The 21,736-nt window shown below is 36.6% G+C and overlaps 1 protein-coding gene across 2 annotated transcripts in view; it reads right to left on the bottom strand.

Annotated features, from left to right (window-relative positions):
* RYR2 (ryanodine receptor 2) overlaps window positions 1-21,736 on the bottom strand; it is a 725,859-nt gene that overhangs the window by 458,989 nt on the left and 245,134 nt on the right. For both annotated transcript variants that reach the window (XM_081249359.1, XM_081249358.1), the window contains exon 3: window positions 13,893-13,997. In XM_081249359.1, coding sequence (XP_081105485.1) covers window positions 13,893-13,997 — 105 coding nt within the window. The remainder of the gene's footprint in view (window positions 1-13,892; window positions 13,998-21,736) is intronic.

The raw sequence follows: 21,736 nt of genomic DNA, 5'->3' as shown, positions 1-21,736 counted from the left end.
TTGGATAGAGAATGGACAAAATGAAAAACTAACTAAAGCTAGACATGAAGAAAAACTAAAGCTTAAGTTCCTTCATGAAAACTGATTGTTCACTTAGCAACAATTAAATTAGGAACAGTCTGCTCAGGGAACAGTTGTTCAACAGTTCAACCTAGAAAGAAGCCATAATCAAAACAGTCCTTGAGAAAACACCATAAGGGTGATCTAATTATTGGCTGAATCTCTTGGTGCACAGATTTCTTCCTAAGCAGTTCTTGAATAGTTTTCAAAGGAACCAAAAACTCCTTATGGTGAAACTAACTACAAATTTACTGAATTGAGATAACTATGTAGCATTCACCTCAAATCCATTTTGCAAGTGTAGAGACTATATCTCATGATTAAATATATGATATAAACCACTTTCCTACTCATAACTGTTATACACACTAATACCATTAGAAAGAAAACAAAACAAAATCTCCAGGCCATGGGTGTGTAAAGATAATCTCAGTTTTTATCTTTGCCCCTAGGATCTCATTTTTAATCCTTCACTTCCCCCCAAAATTTATAGTTTATATTATAATGCACAGATTCCACTTATGTCCTGTCCTGGAAGAAACATCCCTAGCCCCTCAGGCTCTCCCTCACCATTTCTCCTACACAGAGCTTGGAACATAAGTTACTCATGGTACATCTGTAGAGTGAACAAATGCAAGTAACTCCAGCTTATGAAGTGTTAAATTTTGCTGGCCTAACTGTACTTCTTTTTTTTTTTTTTTTTTTTTTTTTTTTTTTGCAGTACGCGGGCCTCTCACTGCTGTGGCCTCTCCCGTTGTGGAGCACAGGCTCCAGACGCGCAGGCTCAGCGGCCATGGCTCACGGGCCTAGCCGTTCCGCGGCATGTGGGATCTTCCCAGACCGGGGCACGAACCCGTGTCCCCTGCATCGGCAGGCGGACTCTCAACCACTGCGCCACCAGGGAAGCCCCAAACTTTGCTTCTTTTGTTGTCTCTGCTGTGATTTATCTATCACTTCTCTCTCTCTCTCTCTGTCTGCACTGTCTAATCTCATTGGGACACTTTTCTCTCATGTCAGATCACATAACCATTTCAATAGGTTCTTCTTATCTCACACCAGGCTCACTGTCTCCAGAACTATGGAAATCAGTGCACTACGGAGCCCATTCTGTGTGCCCTGGGTGTGCTGCTCTCTGTACTACTCTGGTCAATGGTCTAAGGACAGTTCTAAGGTTTCCTGTTCCAGTAAAGAACTCGACCACAGCTCTGTTGGTGTCTTAGAGCTAATGGCATCACTATTAACTCAGAAGTCAGAGAAGTCACATCTGGTCATACCTCCAGTACTGACCTCATGCTGTCAGAATGTTCCATCTGGTCTCGAAGTTATACAGATCCCACCGGACTTCGTCTTTCTCTCACAGCTCTGAGATTAGGTGCAAAAAAGTACAGATTCTGAGAGTGTGTGGCTACAAGTCAAAAGAGTGGCTTGGATTCCTTTTAAGTCCTCAAATCTCAAAGTATATGAAAGATTTTGTACGTGTAGAAATTACCTGTATTTTTTCTGGGGAACACGTCTGAAACTTTTATATGATTCGCCAAGGTACCATGACTGGGGATGGCCATTTAGTTTCTCACCCAGACTGGGGCACTATGGACAGTGAAAGGGGGATAACAGGAATTAAGCTGTGACAGGTGTTAACCTGAACTGTGCCAGACAAACAAGGATGCATGGTTATCTAACCCCAAAAGGTTATTTTCTCATTTTCCCTTCTGAATATGTTTCTTTTCTCTCGCAATAGAGAAGGGAAAGGTGAAAAATAGCTGCACTGAACAGTCAATGTTCTACTTAGGTTCAAAACTGTCACCATAGTAGTAGACACAGAATTTGGGGCACTTTTCAGCCCCTTAATTTTTGGTTTATATATTCTATTTTGCAATTCCTCAAGTCAGCAAATATTTCCTCAGTATCTAGTTCATCTCATGCTTTGTCCTAGGTGTTACTGGTAAAGCCAGTGAACACAACAGATCAAAAAGTTTGCACTCATGGGATTTATACTCTAATAGGGATAGACAGCTTATTTAAAAATAAAAATAAAAACAGAAACATATAGTATGTCAGAAGGAAAGAAATGCTTTGGAGACAACTCAAGCAAGGTAAGAAACAGTGCTAGTGAGGGGGTCGAGGAAGTAAGGGGAACTGGTATTTGATAAAAAGTAGTGAAAGAGGATGTATTCTGTCAAATTAGACTAGACTGTTTTAAGAAAATACAGTTTACTTTAAGAGAATAAAAATTAGAGGCTGTTTGGCTCAATAGGTTACGAATATCTTTAAATCACTGGTAAATTCAGGAACAATCTAGCACATAAATTTACTATCTGACTCGTTTGCTATCAAACATTTACACGTGAAAAATAATTTTTATTTTAAAATACCAAAAAATCTAAGGAAGATGTTCAAATTGAATGATACTAATAGAATAAAATAATCTATACATGCAAAAGTCATAATCTAAAACAGTGCATAATGCTGGCTTGGTGATTAAATTACATGTTGATTAAATTGACCTCCTTATTGAGTTTGGTGCTGGTGTCTCTGGAAACCACATCATTCAAATACATAGCAATATGTAGTATTCAGAGTAGGAAGTAGTCTTTCTAGAGAGAAAGACAATAAAACAGAAAACATCTACAAATAGAGGATGCATATCTCAACCATAGACAAATGTCCACATTCACATAAGTGGTAGATAAATAGTTGTTGCTCAGTGAATATTTTTAGCTATATGCCCTTTAGGAGATAATAATCCCATTCACCTTCTAAATCACTGCACCAGTTTCACAGATGAAAGACAGGTACATGATTATGTACACAGGCTTTAGACAAGATGCTGGCTAACGAACACACCCAGTCAGTAAATGTGTTAATTTATTAGCTTTAGAGCCCCATTCCCAAAAAGCAGTATTTATGCTTTACTAGGGATGTTCGTGAACAGCAAGGCAAATAGAACCCAGCCTCTCGAACTAAAATGTTAAGTTATTAGTAGATAATTGGGAATTTCAGTTTTGACATAAATAGCTAGTAACATCATCTTGCCTACAATATAAACAGACTATTCCATTAAACTTTTCACTGTTTTTACCTGTAGAGGACCTCAGCCATTTATGATAGGATGTGTGCCTTCATATAGGGGAGGTAGTGGTGGGAAAGTACTTAAGAGTTCCCTCCTCTGTACTCTCACTGGACTGTTTACTATCAAAAGCACACTTCACCCACATTCAATGATGTGTCTACCTTTTCTTTTCACTATTAGATCACCAAATTCCTCAAGAGGAAGGATGCCCTCTTATTTATCCCTGTGTCACCAGCCCAGAATTCACAATAGCAACTCAATACACTTTTGTGGAACGAATACTGCATGAATCAGGTGGGTGGAGAAGAGACATGGGTTTTCCATTTCCCAGCTTCAAAGACCACTGAGCATAGACTTTGATTTCTATTCCTAGGTAAGGATTTAACTTGCTAGATCTTGTTTGGCTTAAGAACCTGGAGGATCTCAAATCTAAATAAATACTTCCAAATAAGGCTTAAGGGTACCAACTCCACGTCTGCTATATATCGTAGCAAAGAACGTTAGGAATCGTCCAACGTTCACTTACATATATAACCCTCCTCTTTCTCCCCAAAAAATCCAGTTTTGTAGAGGTAGCCTTTCTTCCCTCCCTCCCCACGCTCTGAGCCAATTGTGTTAGCCACATTTCCCCTTGCTAGTAAATAATATGGGCAATGAGTATGTGACAGTGGGCATAGGGGAAGTCTACCAGGAGGTTTCTGGGAAAATCTCCTTACTATCATAAACAAAAGCAAAGAAAGTCAGCTGCTTTGTGTGCCTAGAGATGCTGCTGAATTTGGATATCATCACTGATATGATGATACAGCCCTGTTGTAATCATGAGGGAAACTAGCCTAAGAACCAAACAAACAGAGAGAACAGAGTCAAGAGAATTATAGAAAATCTGAGCCAGAGCCCTGCTCAATTAAACCTGGATTCTCTTTCTTGGGACTTTTTGTGTCCTTATTTTTAACCATATATGATTAAGTTGTAGAAGATGATCCAATAGTCTGTAATATGATCCTGTTTATGGAAAAATATTTTTATACATGATGTTCTAGACGTATATAAGCCAATCTTAGCTGTGGTTATCTTCAGGGGATAAAAAGGATTATGAAGAAGGTACTTTCATTTTATACTCTATTACTGTTATGAAAATATAAGATTGACATGATTCTGGAATTTAAACTTCAAGGGAAATTTAAGTGTATTTTTATATTGCATGCATGATAGGCCCTAATTACTTTTTCCCAGTTTTATTGAGATATAATTGACATATATCATGGTGTAAGTTTAGGGTGTACGGCATAATGATTTCACTTATGTATGTATATTGTGAAATGATTACCGCAATAATTTTAGTTAGCATCCATCCTCTCATGTAGATAAAATAAAAAGAGAAAGCAAAAAAGGGGAAAAAGGGCTTCCCTGGTGGCACAATGGTTAAGAATGTGCCTGCAAATGCAGGGGACACAGGTTAGAGCCCTGGACCGGGAAGATCCCACATGCTGCGGAGCAACTAAGCCCATGAGCCACAACTACTGAGCTTGCGCACCTAGAGCCCATGCTCTGCAACAAGAGAAGCCATGACAATGAGAAGTCCGCGCACTGCAATGAAGAGTAGCCCCCACTTGCCACAACTAGAGAAAGCTCACTCACAGCAACGAAGACACAACACAGTCAAAAATAAAAACAAATAAATTAATTAGTTTTAAGAAAGGGGAAAAAAACATTTTTTTCTTTGTGATGAGAACTCTTAGGACCTACTCTCTTCACAACGTTCCTGTATATCATACAGCAGTGCTAACTATAGTCATCATACTGTATATTATATCTGTAGTACTTATTTATCTTACAACTGGAAGACTGTACCTTCTGACTGCTTTCCTCCAATTCCTCCTCTCTCCACCTCTGGTAACCACAAATATGATCTCTTTTTCTATGAGTTTGTTTTTGTTGTTGCTGTTGTTTTAGATTCCACAAATAAGTAAGATCATACAGTATTTGTCTTTCTCTGTCTTACTTCATCTAACATTATATGCTCAAGGTCCATCCATGTTGTCACAAGTGTCAGGATTTCCTCATTTTTTATGGCTGAATAATATTCCACTATACAGATATTCCACAATTTCTTTACCCATTCATCCATCAATGGACACTTAGGCAGTTTTCGTGTCTTGGCTATCACAATTCTGCTATGAACATGGAGGTGCAGATATCTTTTCAAGTTAGTGTTTTCATTTCCTTTGGATATACTCCCAGAAGTGAAATTGCTGGATCATGCGGTAGTTCTGTATTTAATTTTTGAAGATCCCCATAGCAGCTGTACCAGTTTACAATCCCACCAACAGTGCACAAGGATTCCCTTTTCTCCACAACCTCGCCAGTATTTGTTATATTTTGTCTTTTTGGTGATGGCCATTACAGGTATGAGGTGATATTTCACTGTGGTTTTGACTTGCGTTTCCCTAATGTCTAGTGATGTTGAGCATCTTTTCATGTACCTGTTGGCCTTTCATACATCTTCTTTGGAAAAATGTCTGTTCAGGTCTTTTGTCCATTTTTAATTTGATTATTTGGTTTTTGCTATTGAGCTGCATGAGCTCTTTATATATTTTGGATATTAACCCCTTATCACATAATATGGTTTGCAAATATTTTTCCCATCCCATAGGCTGTCTTTTCACTTGTTGTTCCTATTGCTGTGCAGAAGCTTTTTAGTTTGTTGTAGTCCCACCTGTTTTTATTTTGTTGCTTGTGCTTTATGTGTCACTAATGACTTTTAACATTATCAATATATAAAATTAATTGATTCCTTACTATAGTCTAGGCTGACACAAAAACAAAAATTGTGAGTGTAGTATTATTTTTCTTTATTAAAAAGTAGCCCCATTCAGTCTTTGGTTCTGATCTCTTCAGAGGCAGATAACTACTGCCCCGAGAGTATTTAAAAGTGTAATCACAATTTTATATCCTAATTGTTTGATTCTGTATTTCAACGGAGACTTAGACTGTGTAGAGCAGTAACATATTTGAAAATGGATGAACAATATCAAGTGTTTAAGTAAACTTCAATTTTTTCCCTAGTGGATCATTAGCCCAGCCATCTGAGAAACATATTTTTAATAATGTACAGAATACAATCTATATTATATGATTCACAGCAAGGTTTGCCAACCCTTCCTTTTTCCTCAACACTACCCCAATTCACTTTAATGAAGAGAAAGCAAACGGAAAAATATCAGTATGAAAATAAAACTCAACCAGGGTGGATGCAACATTAACCCTTAATTTTTGATCCTTGGCCTATCTGCCCAAGAGCATGAACAAATAAGGCTTTTAGATGTAGTGAACATGAACCAAAATACCAGAAGAATAAGAATATAAAAGAATATTAAATATATTTAAATATAAGTATAAAAGAAATATTGAGCACCACTTTTGGAGTAACCAATAAATACCGAAAACTCCTTAGAGAATAAAGTCTTTTCAATGTAAAATATGCGTGAATCTATGGATTAGTATGTATAAATAAGATAGATTGAAAATAATATTGATTGGTTTGCAGGAAAACCAGGCTCCTGTCAAACCAAAGTACACTTTTCAGTCCTTATTCAACTAGATTTCTCTGATTTTCATCTGATGTTGTCAACAATATCTTACTGAAACTCTATACTTCCATGATGTAGTAGGCCAAATAGTGGCACCCCAAAACCATCCACATCCTATTCCACAGAGCCTGTGAATATGTAACATAATAGTATGTTGCTGGCTTTGAAGATGGACCATGGGCCACCAGCCAAAAATATAAGCCAGAAAAGGCAAGGAAATGGATTCCTCCCTAGAGCCACCATAATTAATGCAGTCCTGCCAAAACCTTGATTTTAGCCCATTAAGACTAAGTTTTAGAATTCTTACCTCAAGAACTTTAAGAAAATAAGTTCATGGTGTTTTAAGCCATCAGGCTTGGAGTAATTTATTACAGCAGCCATAGAAACTAATACACATGGCTTCTGTAACTATTTTCTCCTAGTTTTCCTCTTATCTCCCAGATTGCATCTTCCCAGAGCCTTCCATGGGGTCCTCCTCCTCTTCTTCCCACTGCTTTATTAGTGACATCCCCCTAGGCTCTCCCACTGCTCTCCTCTTATTACATGGATACTCCATAGTAAAGAGCTTAAAAGCATAGACTTCAGAGCCCAATGGAGATAAATTCGTACCCTAGTTCTACCACTTACTAGCTATGTGAACTTTTCAGATACTGTAGTTTTCAGGTCTAGAAATTCCATTTTGTTTCTTTGAATAATTTTTATACGTTGAGTTTTTTTAATCTTTCTGTTCACAGTAAACATATTTTCCTTGATTTCATTGAACACAGCCATAATAGCTGCTTTAAATCCTTGTCTGGTAAGATCATCTCCAGGTTGTTCTTGGTAGCCGTCTCTCTTGAGATTGGGTCACATTTGCATGTTTCTATATATTTTAAGCAATTATGAATTGTATCCTGTCCTTTTATATTGTTGAGATTTTGGATTCTGCTATATATCACTGAAGAACGTTGACTGTATTTGCTTTAACAAGCAATCAACTTGGTGGGACTCAAACCACAAACTGCAAAATGCTTGGTGGCAGCGCAAACCTCAGTGCAGCACTGCCCTTAGCAGTGGTAACTGAATTCACACCTGCCTCCCATACACGTGGCTAAGCATCAGCCAGACACTTGAGCAGAGTGTATGCACAGAATTTGGGGGCCCCTCTCTCTGGATTTCTCGTTTCCAGGATCACTCCTTGACTTTCTGTCTTCAGAGAGACTGTGCATGTTCTTTTAGAGTTTTCGCTACCACACAGCACTGACTTCTGTCAGCCTCCAGGCTAAAAGCCTTAAAAAATATAAAAGTCATTGGCACCAATTTCATTTTCCAAGTCTGGCTCCTCTCCAGAATATGTCTGCTTTTGGTCAACTCTCTGGAGCCTTGAGGTAACTGGGGGCTTTACTGCTGTTTGTTTGTTTTGCTTTTAATATTTGGGCCAAATATGTTTTTTAATACTTGGGCCGAATATGATTTTAATATTTGGACCAAATATTTGGTCTGGAGCAAACATTTGCATTCCCAAAGCAAACACGATAATAAGATAACAGCATAGCTATAGTGCTTCCTGTGTGCCATGAATGTTCTATACACATTAGTTATATGGACTTATTAGATTCTCACAACAACACTATGAAGGGGACACTATTTTCCCCCACTTTATAGATGAGAAAACTGAGGTACAGAAACATTAAGCAGCTTTCCTAAGTTTACCAAGAATTTAACTCAAGGAGTTTGCTCTAGAATCTGTATGCTTAACCACCATGGAAAACAGCACACAACTTCTTGAACTTCAACTTCTACTCTTGCATTTATATAGAATGATCTTAAATGCAATTACTTGCCTGAAATTGGAATGTCAATGTTTGATAAATGTATTTTTTAAAAACTCATCTATGGTGCTTCAATGTTTAAAAAATGTATTTTAAAAAACCCACCTCATTTACCAGTAAATTTAGCTGGTTACTTCTTGATGCATTTTTGAATACTCTCAGAGTACATGCTTTAAAAAAGCAGAGGTTTTATTAGAAGAATGGTACAACTGTATAATAATACTCCATATTCTATAACTTCATTTTTCATAAAAACTGAACATGTCTGAGTCTGATGTACCTCTCTATTAATAATTAAGTCACAGTGGTATTTTGTAATTACAAGACAGTATATAATTTAGAAATATGAAACACTCTTAGGATTTCATATAAAATAATAAACCATTTCAGTACATTGAAACATAAAAACCATATTAGGAAAATCTTTGGACATATTATGCATAGTCCTCCTGGCAAGTACTAGTTTCTAATAGAATTCTAAAGAATAGTCTAATGAGACCAAGTTGTTCCCTGGAGAAAAATTTTAAGTGATTTTTATATTAATAGTTTTAATATTATTTCTACTTGTCTTAGAAATGATGTAGCAAGTCCAAAGAACACTCAAAGGGATGCCAAGTTCCACAAACCCAGTCCCTTCCTTGTGCTAACACTTTATCTACACTTCCATGATAACACACATCATACTGCACTATAATTTTCGTTCTATTCCTGCATTAGACTGTGAATCCATTGATGACAAAAATCTCCTATTATTCATCTTTCTATCCACAGTCTTATAAAGTATACCTTATAAATGTTCAAAGTTTGCATTAAATAAATGAATGATTACAACTGACTTTCATAATAAGTAATATTTATAATATTACATTGTAAATTTTATAGATATTTAAAGCATCAGTTGTAATTGAAATTATAGAAAACTACCAATTACCTATAATAATGAGGAAAATATATGACGTAAAGTGAATGAATGATACCAATCAGAATTACCAAAATTACGAATTTCCTCCAAAAAGCAGGATATAAGGGGCAAATATTGGTTTAATTTTACTTTTTGTTTCTTGGTTCAAGCTACTAATTGTCTAACAACAAGGCACCGATAGTCAAGTGGTTACAAGCCAAAGTCAAAAGGGACAGGGTTCTACAATTCTCCCAGAAACAGTTAAACCAAAAGACAGAAAGGACAGTCAATGTTATCTTTGTATATACTCTCCTAAATAGTAATACAAATAATAAGCCACTTAATATACTCATGGTGTTAAACAAAAGCAATACCTGTCAACAAATGATAACTATTAAAAATAGTATTTGAAAAAGTAAGAATTATCAATAAATTTCACAGACTGTAAAACCAAAGCTCCTTCCACTATACTGTCTCACTTTTCACTTCATATCTGTGCTTCCATGAAGTGGAATCCTTAAATTAAACTAGGCATCACAAAAATAAAAATTAATGTTCATCAAAAATGTTTCTGAATTAAGGTATAATGAAACAAATATGCAAAAGCACAGGATCACCTAAATTATTAAATTTTATTAACTAGAACACACACAGAAATAAGCAAATACTATCACTGACTATATTTTAACCTAATTGTGCCATCATTGAACTGGCACGACTAAATCTCAGAACAAATTGGCTGGGATACTGGAGGAGGGAGAAGGGGGACTCTGGACCAGCCAAGGTCACAGAGAAGGAAACTGCAAGTCCAGGGAAAAGGAAGTCAGGGATTGTAGCAGTCCAACCATTTCTTACAGGTATGAGAAAAAGAATATGTAAAACAATAAAAATAGCCACTGTTAAATGTATGGTGAATATTCCACATACTTCATCATTTAATAATTACTAAACCTGATGATAAATACTGACCTTCTCCAAAGCCACAGAGTGAATATGTGGCACAGCTCGTATTCTTAAAACTGTTCACAAATTCTACAAAACCCTGCTTAGGCCTATGCTATATCACCGGGTATGCCCCCCAAAAAATCTGAAGAGCGAGAGGAGATAGAAGTGGATTCAGAAGCAAACAAGTTATCCAGAACCACATAAAACCCAGAGGGAGAAGAGAAAAATTAACACAAGCAAGGATGTGCATGTACAGAAGCTCAGGCAAAATTCGGCCAAACGGACGGGTAATGCTCCCGCAGTCATTTTTTCCTTGTTTTATGTGCATTGTCTCCACCCTCAGGATTTTAAAGGCTCTGTGAACAGCCATTCAGATAAAGCTAAACAGGTCTTGGCCTATTTATGACTGATATGCTTTGATTAAGAATAAAAGCTAAATGATGTTTAGTGGAATTATATACATCAGATCTAGATCTGTCTTATCTGTTTAATAAAAAAAGTGTGATATTTTTTAAAATCCCTCCCGATAAAACCTTTCAGAATGCTTCTTGTGCCACTTATATGTTAGTTATTTTACTAATAGCCACAATAAGCAACTCTGTGGAATCAAAACTTCATAAATTAGGTAATATTTTTTCTGTTTCATTTTACGCATCTCCTTTTGTTATCGATAATCTTCATGATTTGTTTTGGCACAAATGATGTCGGGAATTTCCTGCTAGATTTCCTGCAGCTTTAATAAAACCATGCATTTATCCTGTGGGACCCAAGAATACAAGCAAAATGGTACTTAACCACAAGAAGAAAAGTCATGGTTCTAGATGAGAAATTTTTTTCCTTATCATCATCAAGTGTGTTTGTATTGCTACCATGCCTATGACAGCATTTTGGACATTAAATAGTATCAGTATTAAGTGTATTGAATTACACAAAGAATTTAAGAAGAATTTTTTTTTTTTTTTTTAAAGAACAAGGCTTCTTAGAGAAAGTTGATCACGAGACAGTGGGAGAATCAGGTAATACACAGGTTCTTTTTGATACGCTGTTAATTGGTAAGGAAAGAAATGATTTCAAGAAAATGAGCATCACCTTCCTGACACACTTCATCCCAGTCAAAGTGGATCTTTCTTTAAGCAAATCTACTGCATATAATTTATTGTTAGAGATGACAATTTGCTTGACAAAATTATTGACATTCGCCACAGATTCCCATAATGAATTCAAAGGAGACATATGAGGCACTCGTAAAGAGGATATGGATACCTATGGAGTCCAAAGACTGACTCCTACAAGTGTCAACGGCATCCACTGATCCCATGTAATCAGATGTGCTCTTCAGCCGGTTTGCACTATTATGATGAAGATGGTTGTTACAGTGGAAAACTAGCCCTCCTGGTAAATAACCTCAGCCCCAACTCTGATCATCCCACAACTCCTCCACGATACCCCCAAACTGGTCAGACCACCCCCCAAATCTCCCCAGGACCGTGACTCAAGCAATTTGACTCTGAGTAATCAATGCCTGTGTCAAACTAGTTATGAAGTATTTTGAACATCACTCCCGGGTACAATCACAACTCCTCTGCAGTCTAAGAACCCTTCTTTCCCCCAGACACAGTTTCCTCTGGAGCTATTTGACAGTGGTTTCTTCCTAAAAGTTACTAGCTTGAAAGTGAGATTTGGCTCAATGGAATATGTTCCTTTCCTGTAGCAGGTTTTTCTCAAGTTTTGTTTTCTAATTAATGTCTTATGGTAGCTACGCCGGTCCTTATAAATGGTATTCCACATATCACATAAATTACCACTTTATCTCTGATAGAAACTTTCTAGATAGAGTACAACTCAAAATAAAATTCAGCTAAATAAATATATGGGGGGAGGCAGAAATTCTAATAAGTATCTTCAAAACATAAGTCCAAAAATAGTATTTTCAACACTTCCTATATAAACAGAAAATTGAGAGCTTGCCTAATCCAACGCCATGATTCTAGGGAGGTAAAACATCTCAAAAGTTTAAATTTAGAAAAAGCAGCTTAGCAATACAAAAATTAAATTTATGGGAATTTAATCATAAGTTGGTATCTACAAATATAAGTGAAATGACAATACACACTTTTCTAGATGCTCATGCATCTTTTTCTTTAAAAGGATTTTCCTTTGTAAAGACAGATTTGAATTTCAAAGTTGATATGTGATGTTTAAAACTCAGGAGGGGTTATTCCAGGTAGAAAGAAAACTAGTTAAACTGAGAAATGTTTTATTCCTCTTTGATTCAAGTCTAATCCAAAAGCGCTGCATTAAAAAACAGAAAAAACATTTTTTTAACTTTCTGTAGTTTAATACCTTAATTTCAAACTGTTGTAACCAAAAATGAACTTGAAAAATTAAAATATGCATAACATATTTGGATCTTTTTAAAAATAAGCCATTAGTCTAATATCAAATAAAGATCACTAAAGTTTCTCCTCCATACTTACAAATGTACTTTTCTCCTCCATACACACATACATATATGTCATATAGTATTAAAATTTTAAAATAATTGAAAATTAATGTACAAACCAATTAAAGTCCTAAGCTGTGTGACACTAAAATTTAAAAAACTACAAGGCTAATGAAAATACATTACATCAGAATTGATCACTCATTTTCTGTTAAACCATATATTATCATTTTTTAATCTCTTTACTTATCCAAACCAGAGCAATGATTAACAATAAAAACAGCAACACATGGACCAATAATGGTAAATAAAAATTTTCAGTTTTATTCCTGGAAATAGTACAGCTTATTAAACCACACAGTGCAGTAATTATAGCAACAAGCAAACAAATAAACAGGAAACAAAATTTGACCATTCATCCTCCTGCTTAATTCTAAAATTTAATGAATTGGCTAAGAATGGGTAGTAGCCCAGAAATCACTCACAGCATAGAATGGAACATAATTTAAATTACCAAATAAGCTTTCAAAGAAAAATGTTTGCATTAGGGGACAAAATAAAAATTTCACTTTTCAGAAGAAAATGATTAGCTCTTTGCAAAATTACAACTGACTAAAGCTGTAACACCATAATTTCGTTACTTCAAATATATGAGTGCCATGAAATTTTACTTGCCATAAAGAAGCTTAGGACACAGTCACATAGTTAGAGGCATTTGAGAATGAAATAAAGATTAATAACAACCATGCATAAAGCAATTAATTGAAAGAGTCAAAATAACAGCTCCAAAAACGTTAGAAACACAAATGCTCAAGGAGAAGATTCTATTGTAACCATTGACATAAGCATGAGGTTCAAGGACACAGATCACCCTGAGGATGGATTTTTTTAAGTTCTTTAAGACATCAACGATCTGCTGGATGAAGCAGAAAGGCAAGCTTAAGAAAATCACAACTAAAAGGCATTTACATATTTTGGTCAAAAGAAAATCTCCAAAACCTGTGAAAGAAATCATTCATATAGTAGCTGAGTTCATTAAAATACTGCAAGACAACATAAATTAAGTACTTACCCCTTGTGACTTCTCCACAGTGTTAGCCAGCATCTCCTGCAGGGCCCGGACAGACAGGGACTGTTCCAGCACAAAGGTGCAGATGGAGAGGTCTGGGGGGACATTCTGTGCAGAAAGAAGGAAAGCCGTCATCATCATCGTCGTCGTCATCATCATCATCATTATCATCACCACCACCACCACCATCATCATCAAGCATCCAGACCCAATTTACCTTATTATATACTTGTTTCTTTCACAGAAAGAATAAAGAGTACTTGTCAATTCTCTAATATGAGCTCCCAAATCATCCAAATACATTGTCTATACCACTCACACTTAATCCACATTTTAATTTATGGATAACTATAAGCTACCATTTATTGAGTGCCTCCTCTGATTAGGCACTGCACTTGGAGCTTTATCAATAACTCCTGTGGTCATCTACAGTAAAGATTATTACTATTATTGTGTGGACAAGAATATAGAGAAGTTAGGTTACTTTTCCAAAGTCACAATTACTAAATTTTTCAAGCCGGGACTAAAAAGCCAGATTTCTCTCACTCTAGAGCATTCATTTCTAGTCTATCAAGTACTTCGCTGATAAAAAATTAAAAGGACAGAAAAATACTTTACTCAAATTAACAGTGAAGTTAAGCAAATATAAAATTGATTGGTATAAAATATTGATTTACACAGGCTTGTCCTTATCCACAAAGACAATGATTAGCTTGTCTTCCTCAAGTTGGGTATCATATCCTCCAACTTCAGATGCAATAATTTGACTTCTATTCAGTGTCTGCGTACTGCTTTATTTTCTCACTCATTCCTTTTCCTTTCTATTTCCTTCCATCAACTTCCATTCCAATCAAGTAATAACCCCATAAATTCTGAAAATCCCAACAAGTAACTACCAAGGAGGTGAAGGAAACAGGATAAGAACCGACCGTCAAGTTAGAGAGAACTATCTGAATTAGGAACAAATGCATTATTGTGCATGCATGCTTTTACTTTAGATAAACAGGATCCAGGAAGCAATCCAGCTGGGTACGGGAAGATGTTCAAAGGAGCATTTTCACAACAGAAGAACATTATAAATACATTAAACACAAAACACAAGTGAGAATATGTCTTCTTAAAAAGAACATTAGGAGGATAAATTGATAACTTGATGCAATACATCAGAATTACAATTTACAGTGTTAAAGTATTTACTAAATTGAGCCACTACCAATAAAAAGATCCTTATCAGCAGAGAATAATGCTTTATGGTTTCTAGGAAAGATTAGGTACCAGGGTCCTAAAATTAAAGTTAAGATTATTTTATCAATAAAAGAAGCATATAATCACTAGTTACTCATACCCCACAAACCTTCCTGGCACCCATGTTTTGCTTTGCTTTATTTTTTTAATGAACATTCATTTTCTGAATTCCTCTATCCTCTTATCATGGGCTTCTGTAGCCCCCAGCCCAATTTCTTTCCATTCCTCCTCAAACTATCTCAGCTAGTAGTCAAAGGAATCTCTCAAATCTGGGTGCAGCTACTACTTTTATACTCTGAGGTAATGCAAGAAATTTTCACACGTTGAGGTATGGGGAAGTCATTCTGGCTTATACATGATTTGGCTTGAACTTCATGCTAACTGGAACAGTTAGCAATGCATGCACTGGTCTGTCAAATATGCAATGTACATCTGTTTTGACCATTTTTTTTAAATGCATTTACCAGATTGTTTAGAATGTCCACTTTGAAGATAGGAAATGGGGGCATTTTATCCCTACAATGCCAATGCTAGTACTCCTTCAAAGATGAGTTTCCCTTCCCAGACAGCAAGGTCATGCTGAGTTGCTGTGTATATGCTAATCTTTCTCTTTTGAAACCTTGAAGGGATGCACCCCTGTTTAATATTTGTCCTTTGTTCTCACAAGATATAAAACTGTGGTTCAGGCATTCAAAATGGAGCCAGATAGCCATTGTGCATGTGGTTTCAGACACATTCCTGCACTACTGAGAACTTGAATTTTCTGAACTGTATCAGACTCAGGGACTTCACCAGCCATTCTCAAAACAAGAACTGTTAGCAGCTGCCAGCTGCACCCTTATAGCCTCAAAGTCTCCCCTTGTAACATTCAACCATTTCAGACCTCAACCAATCCTGGCTTAACAAGCACCCTTACTTCTTGCCAGCTCCAATTATAATTGGCAAACCACTTATATAACTTTGTGGGTTTTGCCTATATAAGCCTCCCCCCATTTTGTAGCCCAGAAGAACACATTTCAAGTGTTTATTGAATCTGTCTCCTGGGCTATAGTCCTCAGTCTGGCTCAAATAAAACTCTTTTCTATTCCGATTATAGAATGTTTATTGATTGTTTCCACTGACAGCAGTCAGTCAGACAAGGGCTTTCTTTCCAAAATCCTCAGATAAAAGATTGGAAGCCTGGAAAGGGACTCTCTTCTACTGTGAAATTCAGGATAAGCTCTTTTAAATTTAATATTCTCAGTTTAACTACATTAATAACAACTTATCACACTAAGACAAATGCTACTGGGAAAAAATTGATTAAGGTAAGTGTTTATTCCATTCATATCCATTTAAACTGTGAGAGTTTGGAAGCTACACTTTGACATATAGCACTGGTAGAGAACTATGTTAAGAAATGGTGTGCTAGTGAACCAATTTCTAAAAATAAAAAGCCTTGACTTGCCCATTTCTGTAGTGTAAATACTCCAACGATGGCTGGTTTCAAAGTATAAAAGTTTACAAATCAGCTCACAAAACTGCTAAATATGTAACAATTAGCTCTCAGGAAACTCTAAGAGCCATTGCCAACACACCACTGAACTGATTTCATGAATTGCTTTAGAATCAGTGTATTATAATAGTTAAGAGATTGGATTCTATAAACAGATCCCCTAAGCAAGAATCCTGGCCTCACTACGTACAAGCTATTAACTTTTCTAGTCTTTAGTTTCCTTCCCTGAAAAATGGGATAATAATTATACCATCCTCATAGGGTTGCTGTGAAAAAATAAATGAGATAATCTAAGAGCTTATCACAGTGTCAAGACCATAACAAGAACTCAAAATAAGCAAGCCACTGTCATTAGTTAGTTTTGCATATTGTCATTTCTCTCCATTTGTGGCATTTATGAAGCACCACTCATTTCTTAAAATTGGTTCTTAAATGGATTCTGTTTTAGAGAAATCATGTTTGAAAAGTCAAAGCATTAACGATGCACCTGTTCATAACATCTAAAATGTTCTAGTTATTTTCAAGAAAAGGCACTTTCTGATAATATTGAAAAGTTTACATACTCGGTATATTTAAATTGTTTCCTACTTCACTTTAATCAAAATGTTAAAGTATGGGGCTTCCCTGGTAGCGCAGTGGTTGAGAGTCCGCCTGCCGATGCAGGGGACATGGGTTCGTGCCCTGGTCCGGGAGGATCCCACATACCACGGAGCAGCTAGGCCCGTGAGCCATGGCTGGTGGGCCTGCGTGTCCGGAGCCTGTGCTCCACAGTGGGAGAGGCCACAACAGTGAGAGGTCCGCGTACCGCAAAAAAAAAAAAAAAAAAGTTGAAGTATGAGTCACTGGAATATCTTATTTACTTTAAAGATCCTTGAAAACCACATGGATCTGAAATGAATTAATCCTGGAAAACAAATTTCATTTTTTCACAGAGCAACATACTTGTTACAGATAGTGGGGTTTAACAGGAATAAATGAACAGACAATCAGCAAAGGCAATTCTCTCTCAGAGACTCTACCCATCTTTTTTTGGACCTGTCTTTATTGCTCTCTCTTTGCCCCCTCCCCCCCTCAAAACACACATAAATGTAACAGAAAAGCTGAGCAGTTAAAAAAAGAAAAAAGTTTTACCCCTTTCAGTAAAACTTGAAACAACACAAATCAGAGCTTTGCACTGTTAGTTTCTTTTACTGGAAAGAAAAACGTCTGGTTGTTCTAGGCAACAGAATCATTACCAAAACTTCTTACTTTTCAAAAGTAACTACTTGTCACTTTTTAAAGTAAACTACTAAAAGTATTTCTTAATTTAGATGTATATTTCTTCAAATAACCCTGACATTTTTAGAGTTAAACCACACTGCAGCATTTATGTTAAGGCTTATTTCCCACTTCCCCAAAATAAAGTCGTCAGTGGAAAACAAAGGGTCTCATTCATTAATTAAAGATCAACTAAATGGCCCCTAACACCAGGCACAAGAGATAAAGTATAACAGTCTATACAGCTGTAGTGGGAACTTCAATTCGCAAGCATTTGCATGTTACCATCTTTTCCTTAGTCTTTTTCTTTACTCAAGTACTATTACTGAGAATTTTAATTTTTAGAACTTCAACTTGAAAGAATTTTACGTGCCCTTACAATGAGTGTGCTCCCAAACCATGAAATAAACCCTTACGTGTGTTTTACCTTACAGGTGCTTCAAAATAGACCACATCAGAACATGAAACAAAGAACTACTGCTCAGCCTGTACACCCACCTGCCTCTTAGACATTACACTTATTTTTCATACAAAATTAAACCAGAGAAAATATATACTTTGGTTTGTCTAAATGTGTATCTAGGCTGCTCAGAACCCAAAGCAGGCAGGCAGGAGGCTCATAATGCTTTTCATATGGAGACAAGACCAATTTCATAAGGATAGGTGTGTTTTGGCAAAGGTAACAAACCTTAAGCAAGCAGCATGGCTGTGTGTCTTCTCTTCTTTTTAAAATACAAACTGGTCCCCATTCTTCCCTGCCTGACAAACATTCCCTAATCTTACAGGTAAAAAAATTCTCAAGAATAACCACAACATAGCATCTGGCTTTGCTGGCACTGGAGAGTCTGTGTGAAATCAATTAGGTTTCCAAACGAGGTATCCATCGAACCATTTGGCATACACAGATGTATATGCCTAACTCACTTACAAACCTACTGAAACATGTCATTGACTTAACTGAACTGCAAACAATAATTTGGGGCTATATAAGCTACAGCAGACCACCTCTCTTGTTATCACTGTGTACAAATTGCACACTAACATACCACTCCACTTTAAGGTCTTGATGCCTTTGCTCATACTTTTTTCTCCCTCAGCATGACATATCCATCTCCAGGTCTCCACCAGTGGAAAACTATTTCATATTTTTAAATCACACATAAATAAAATCACATATAAAAACATTTTCCTTGGTGAAAATTCAAACAATACTGAAAAATTTTTTTAGTTCTCTCTTTCCGAATTTAATTATACATACTCTCCCTCCCAGGCATAACCACATGGGAGCTGGATAAGCTTTCAGATGTACATCTTTCCAGGCCTTTTTTTATTCATTTGCATACATATGTAAGCTCACATAGAAGTATATAGATTGGCTTTTCCCATTAACGGGCTCACTTTGTATAAATTACATATTTTAATTTATTAATATGTATTGAAGATCATTTTCTGTTAATAGATCTCTATCTACTTCATTCTTCATGACAGCTAAAGGATCTAGACAAGCCATATGCCTCCTGAAGATTGGTTCAAGTTTAATACTATGAAACATTGTTATTCAACTTGGACCCTCACTCTCCCACCCCACCACGACCAGTCTAAAATGATGATTTGCAAAAGAAAGTGCTCAGTGTTTGAAGAGTTGACCTCAAACTACGATTTCACCTATTTCTGGAAAATTAAACAAATGCACCTATAGGGATAAAGTAGTAACAGCCCTAATGGTGGATCTTTACTTTGGTTTTTGTTTTCATAATCCTAAGTTTCTAATACGAAAACAAGTTAATTTACCTTTTTACACTGCCTTTCAGTTTTGCACCAAATAACCTTCAGAGTAACACAGAGATATCTCAAAATGTATTTTGAAAATTAATGAGTTATTAACTTGATAGTTTGACAGCATAAGCAAATGGGCAGGTCACTGTACCAAAGGACATGGGATTCCGAGTCAATGCGTAACCAGCCAAGGGATCCCAGGTAAATCAGTCTGAGTTTCCCCATCCATTAAGTGGCAATATACTTATCACACTTCACAGAAGAGTTCTGAAGTCCAAATAAGAAAAGCAAAGCATTACAAACTAGAAAATCCCAACAAAATATAATTTTCTCTGCCTAATTAAAAAAAAATCTATCTCACATTGAAAGCCAGAATCACAGAGATATAAATTAAGAGAAAAGCTTGTCTTCTACCAAGAAATGTGAAGACAGGATTCTTTGGAGTGGAACAGATGGTCTGAAGTTGATGCAGGTTTGTTTATTCTCAGCCACCCATCTGCTGAGTGGCCTTGAGCAAGACACCATATCCACTGAGGGTCGTGCCCACAAGCTACAGAGATATCAAACTTCTCCAAAAAATAAAGTTGTTGTTGTTGCTTAAGTTGCCAACTGAAGACATGAAACAGGCAAAATCACACCTACCAAACAGGGCACAATATCCTTTAAAATGTTTGTATGTCCTACGATTCCAATATAATTATGATGCTGTATCCCACTGACTTATATGAACTACTTTAGAAAAGAAATATCAAGCTGGATATAAGGAAAATCTTAGTTCACTTTTTTCTCTTTATACGTCTTCAAAATTCCAATCATAACATTTCCCCAGCCTGGAAATGCGGTTATTGCCAGACTTTCACACTTTTCACTGAGAGTTCATAGTTCCAGGTAGTTTTTCTTGTCATTTTCTTTTTCTCTTCATCCCACTTTGCACCAAAGATTAACAGAACACTGTCTTAGAGAAGGAAGTATGTAGCCTGCATCAATCACAGGATAAATTCTTTCTTCTTTCAGAGATCAGCTTTTGAAAGACAAGTTAAATGTGATCATAGCAGATGAAATGGATGTGCCTAGGTTTCCCCACATCTCAAGCCTTTGAATCTCTTCAGAAAAGCTCAAGTCATTCCATGTGTCTTTCTTTTTTTTTTGCGGTACGCGGGTCTCTCACTGTTGTGGCCTCTCCCGTTGCGGAGCACAGGCTCCTGATGCACAGGCTCAGCAGCCATGGCTCACGGGCCCAGCCGCTCCACGGCATATGGGATCCTCCCGGACCGGGGCACGAACCTGCATCCCCTGCATCGGCAGGCGGACTCTCAACCACTGCGCCACCAGGGAAGCCCCCATGTGTCTTTCTTAACAACATAGGTCCAAGTCAGAAAGGATCTATTAGCACGTTAAACAAGTGGTAATTAGCAGTACATCACCACTACAAAGAGCCACAGCTCTGTCAACTTAGCAGTTAATTATGAAAATCCCTAGTGAATTAATAGGGGTTCATATGATTTGCTCAGTGTTCATGTTTCTCCTTGGCATACATCTTCTGTAATACAATCTTCTTTAAACATCATATTAAGTAGATATGCCAGTCTACCTTATTTTTCTAATTATTTTAATATTCAGCTGACTCAAATGTGCCAGTGCAAATCTGGAGGTATACTAGTTTGACATTCCACCCTGCATGACCTCTCTCCTTCTAATATCATAACAGGAATATTGTATTAGGTCAACTTTGTTCACACGTATCTTAACTGGGAGCCACTGTTGGTGAGAACACACATATTTAGTATTTTGAAAGCAAGACACTCAAAAGGAAACCAAAGGAAAGGCTTTGGCTATGAATTGAGCCTCAAGATGATATGCAGGTATGTTAAAAATCACATGTGCTACTAATGATTCATTGGATGTAGCCTCCTGCTTTTGAACATTGCTAAGTCAAACCCATGTATCTGTCGCAATCTCAATAAAAGCTTAACAAACCAACTCTCCACACTCTAGGTGATGGCCCACTTACCTAATTTGCATGTAAAGCACATAATTTCTAGTCATATATCACAATGATGTTCCAGGAAGTTGG

The sequence above is a fragment of the Mesoplodon bidens genome (genome assembly GCF_964165515.1).
Source record: "Mesoplodon bidens genome assembly, chromosome: 1".
Taxonomy (NCBI): Eukaryota; Metazoa; Chordata; class Mammalia; order Artiodactyla; family Ziphiidae; genus Mesoplodon; species Mesoplodon bidens.
This window is presented reverse-complemented; position numbering and strand designations above follow the sequence as displayed.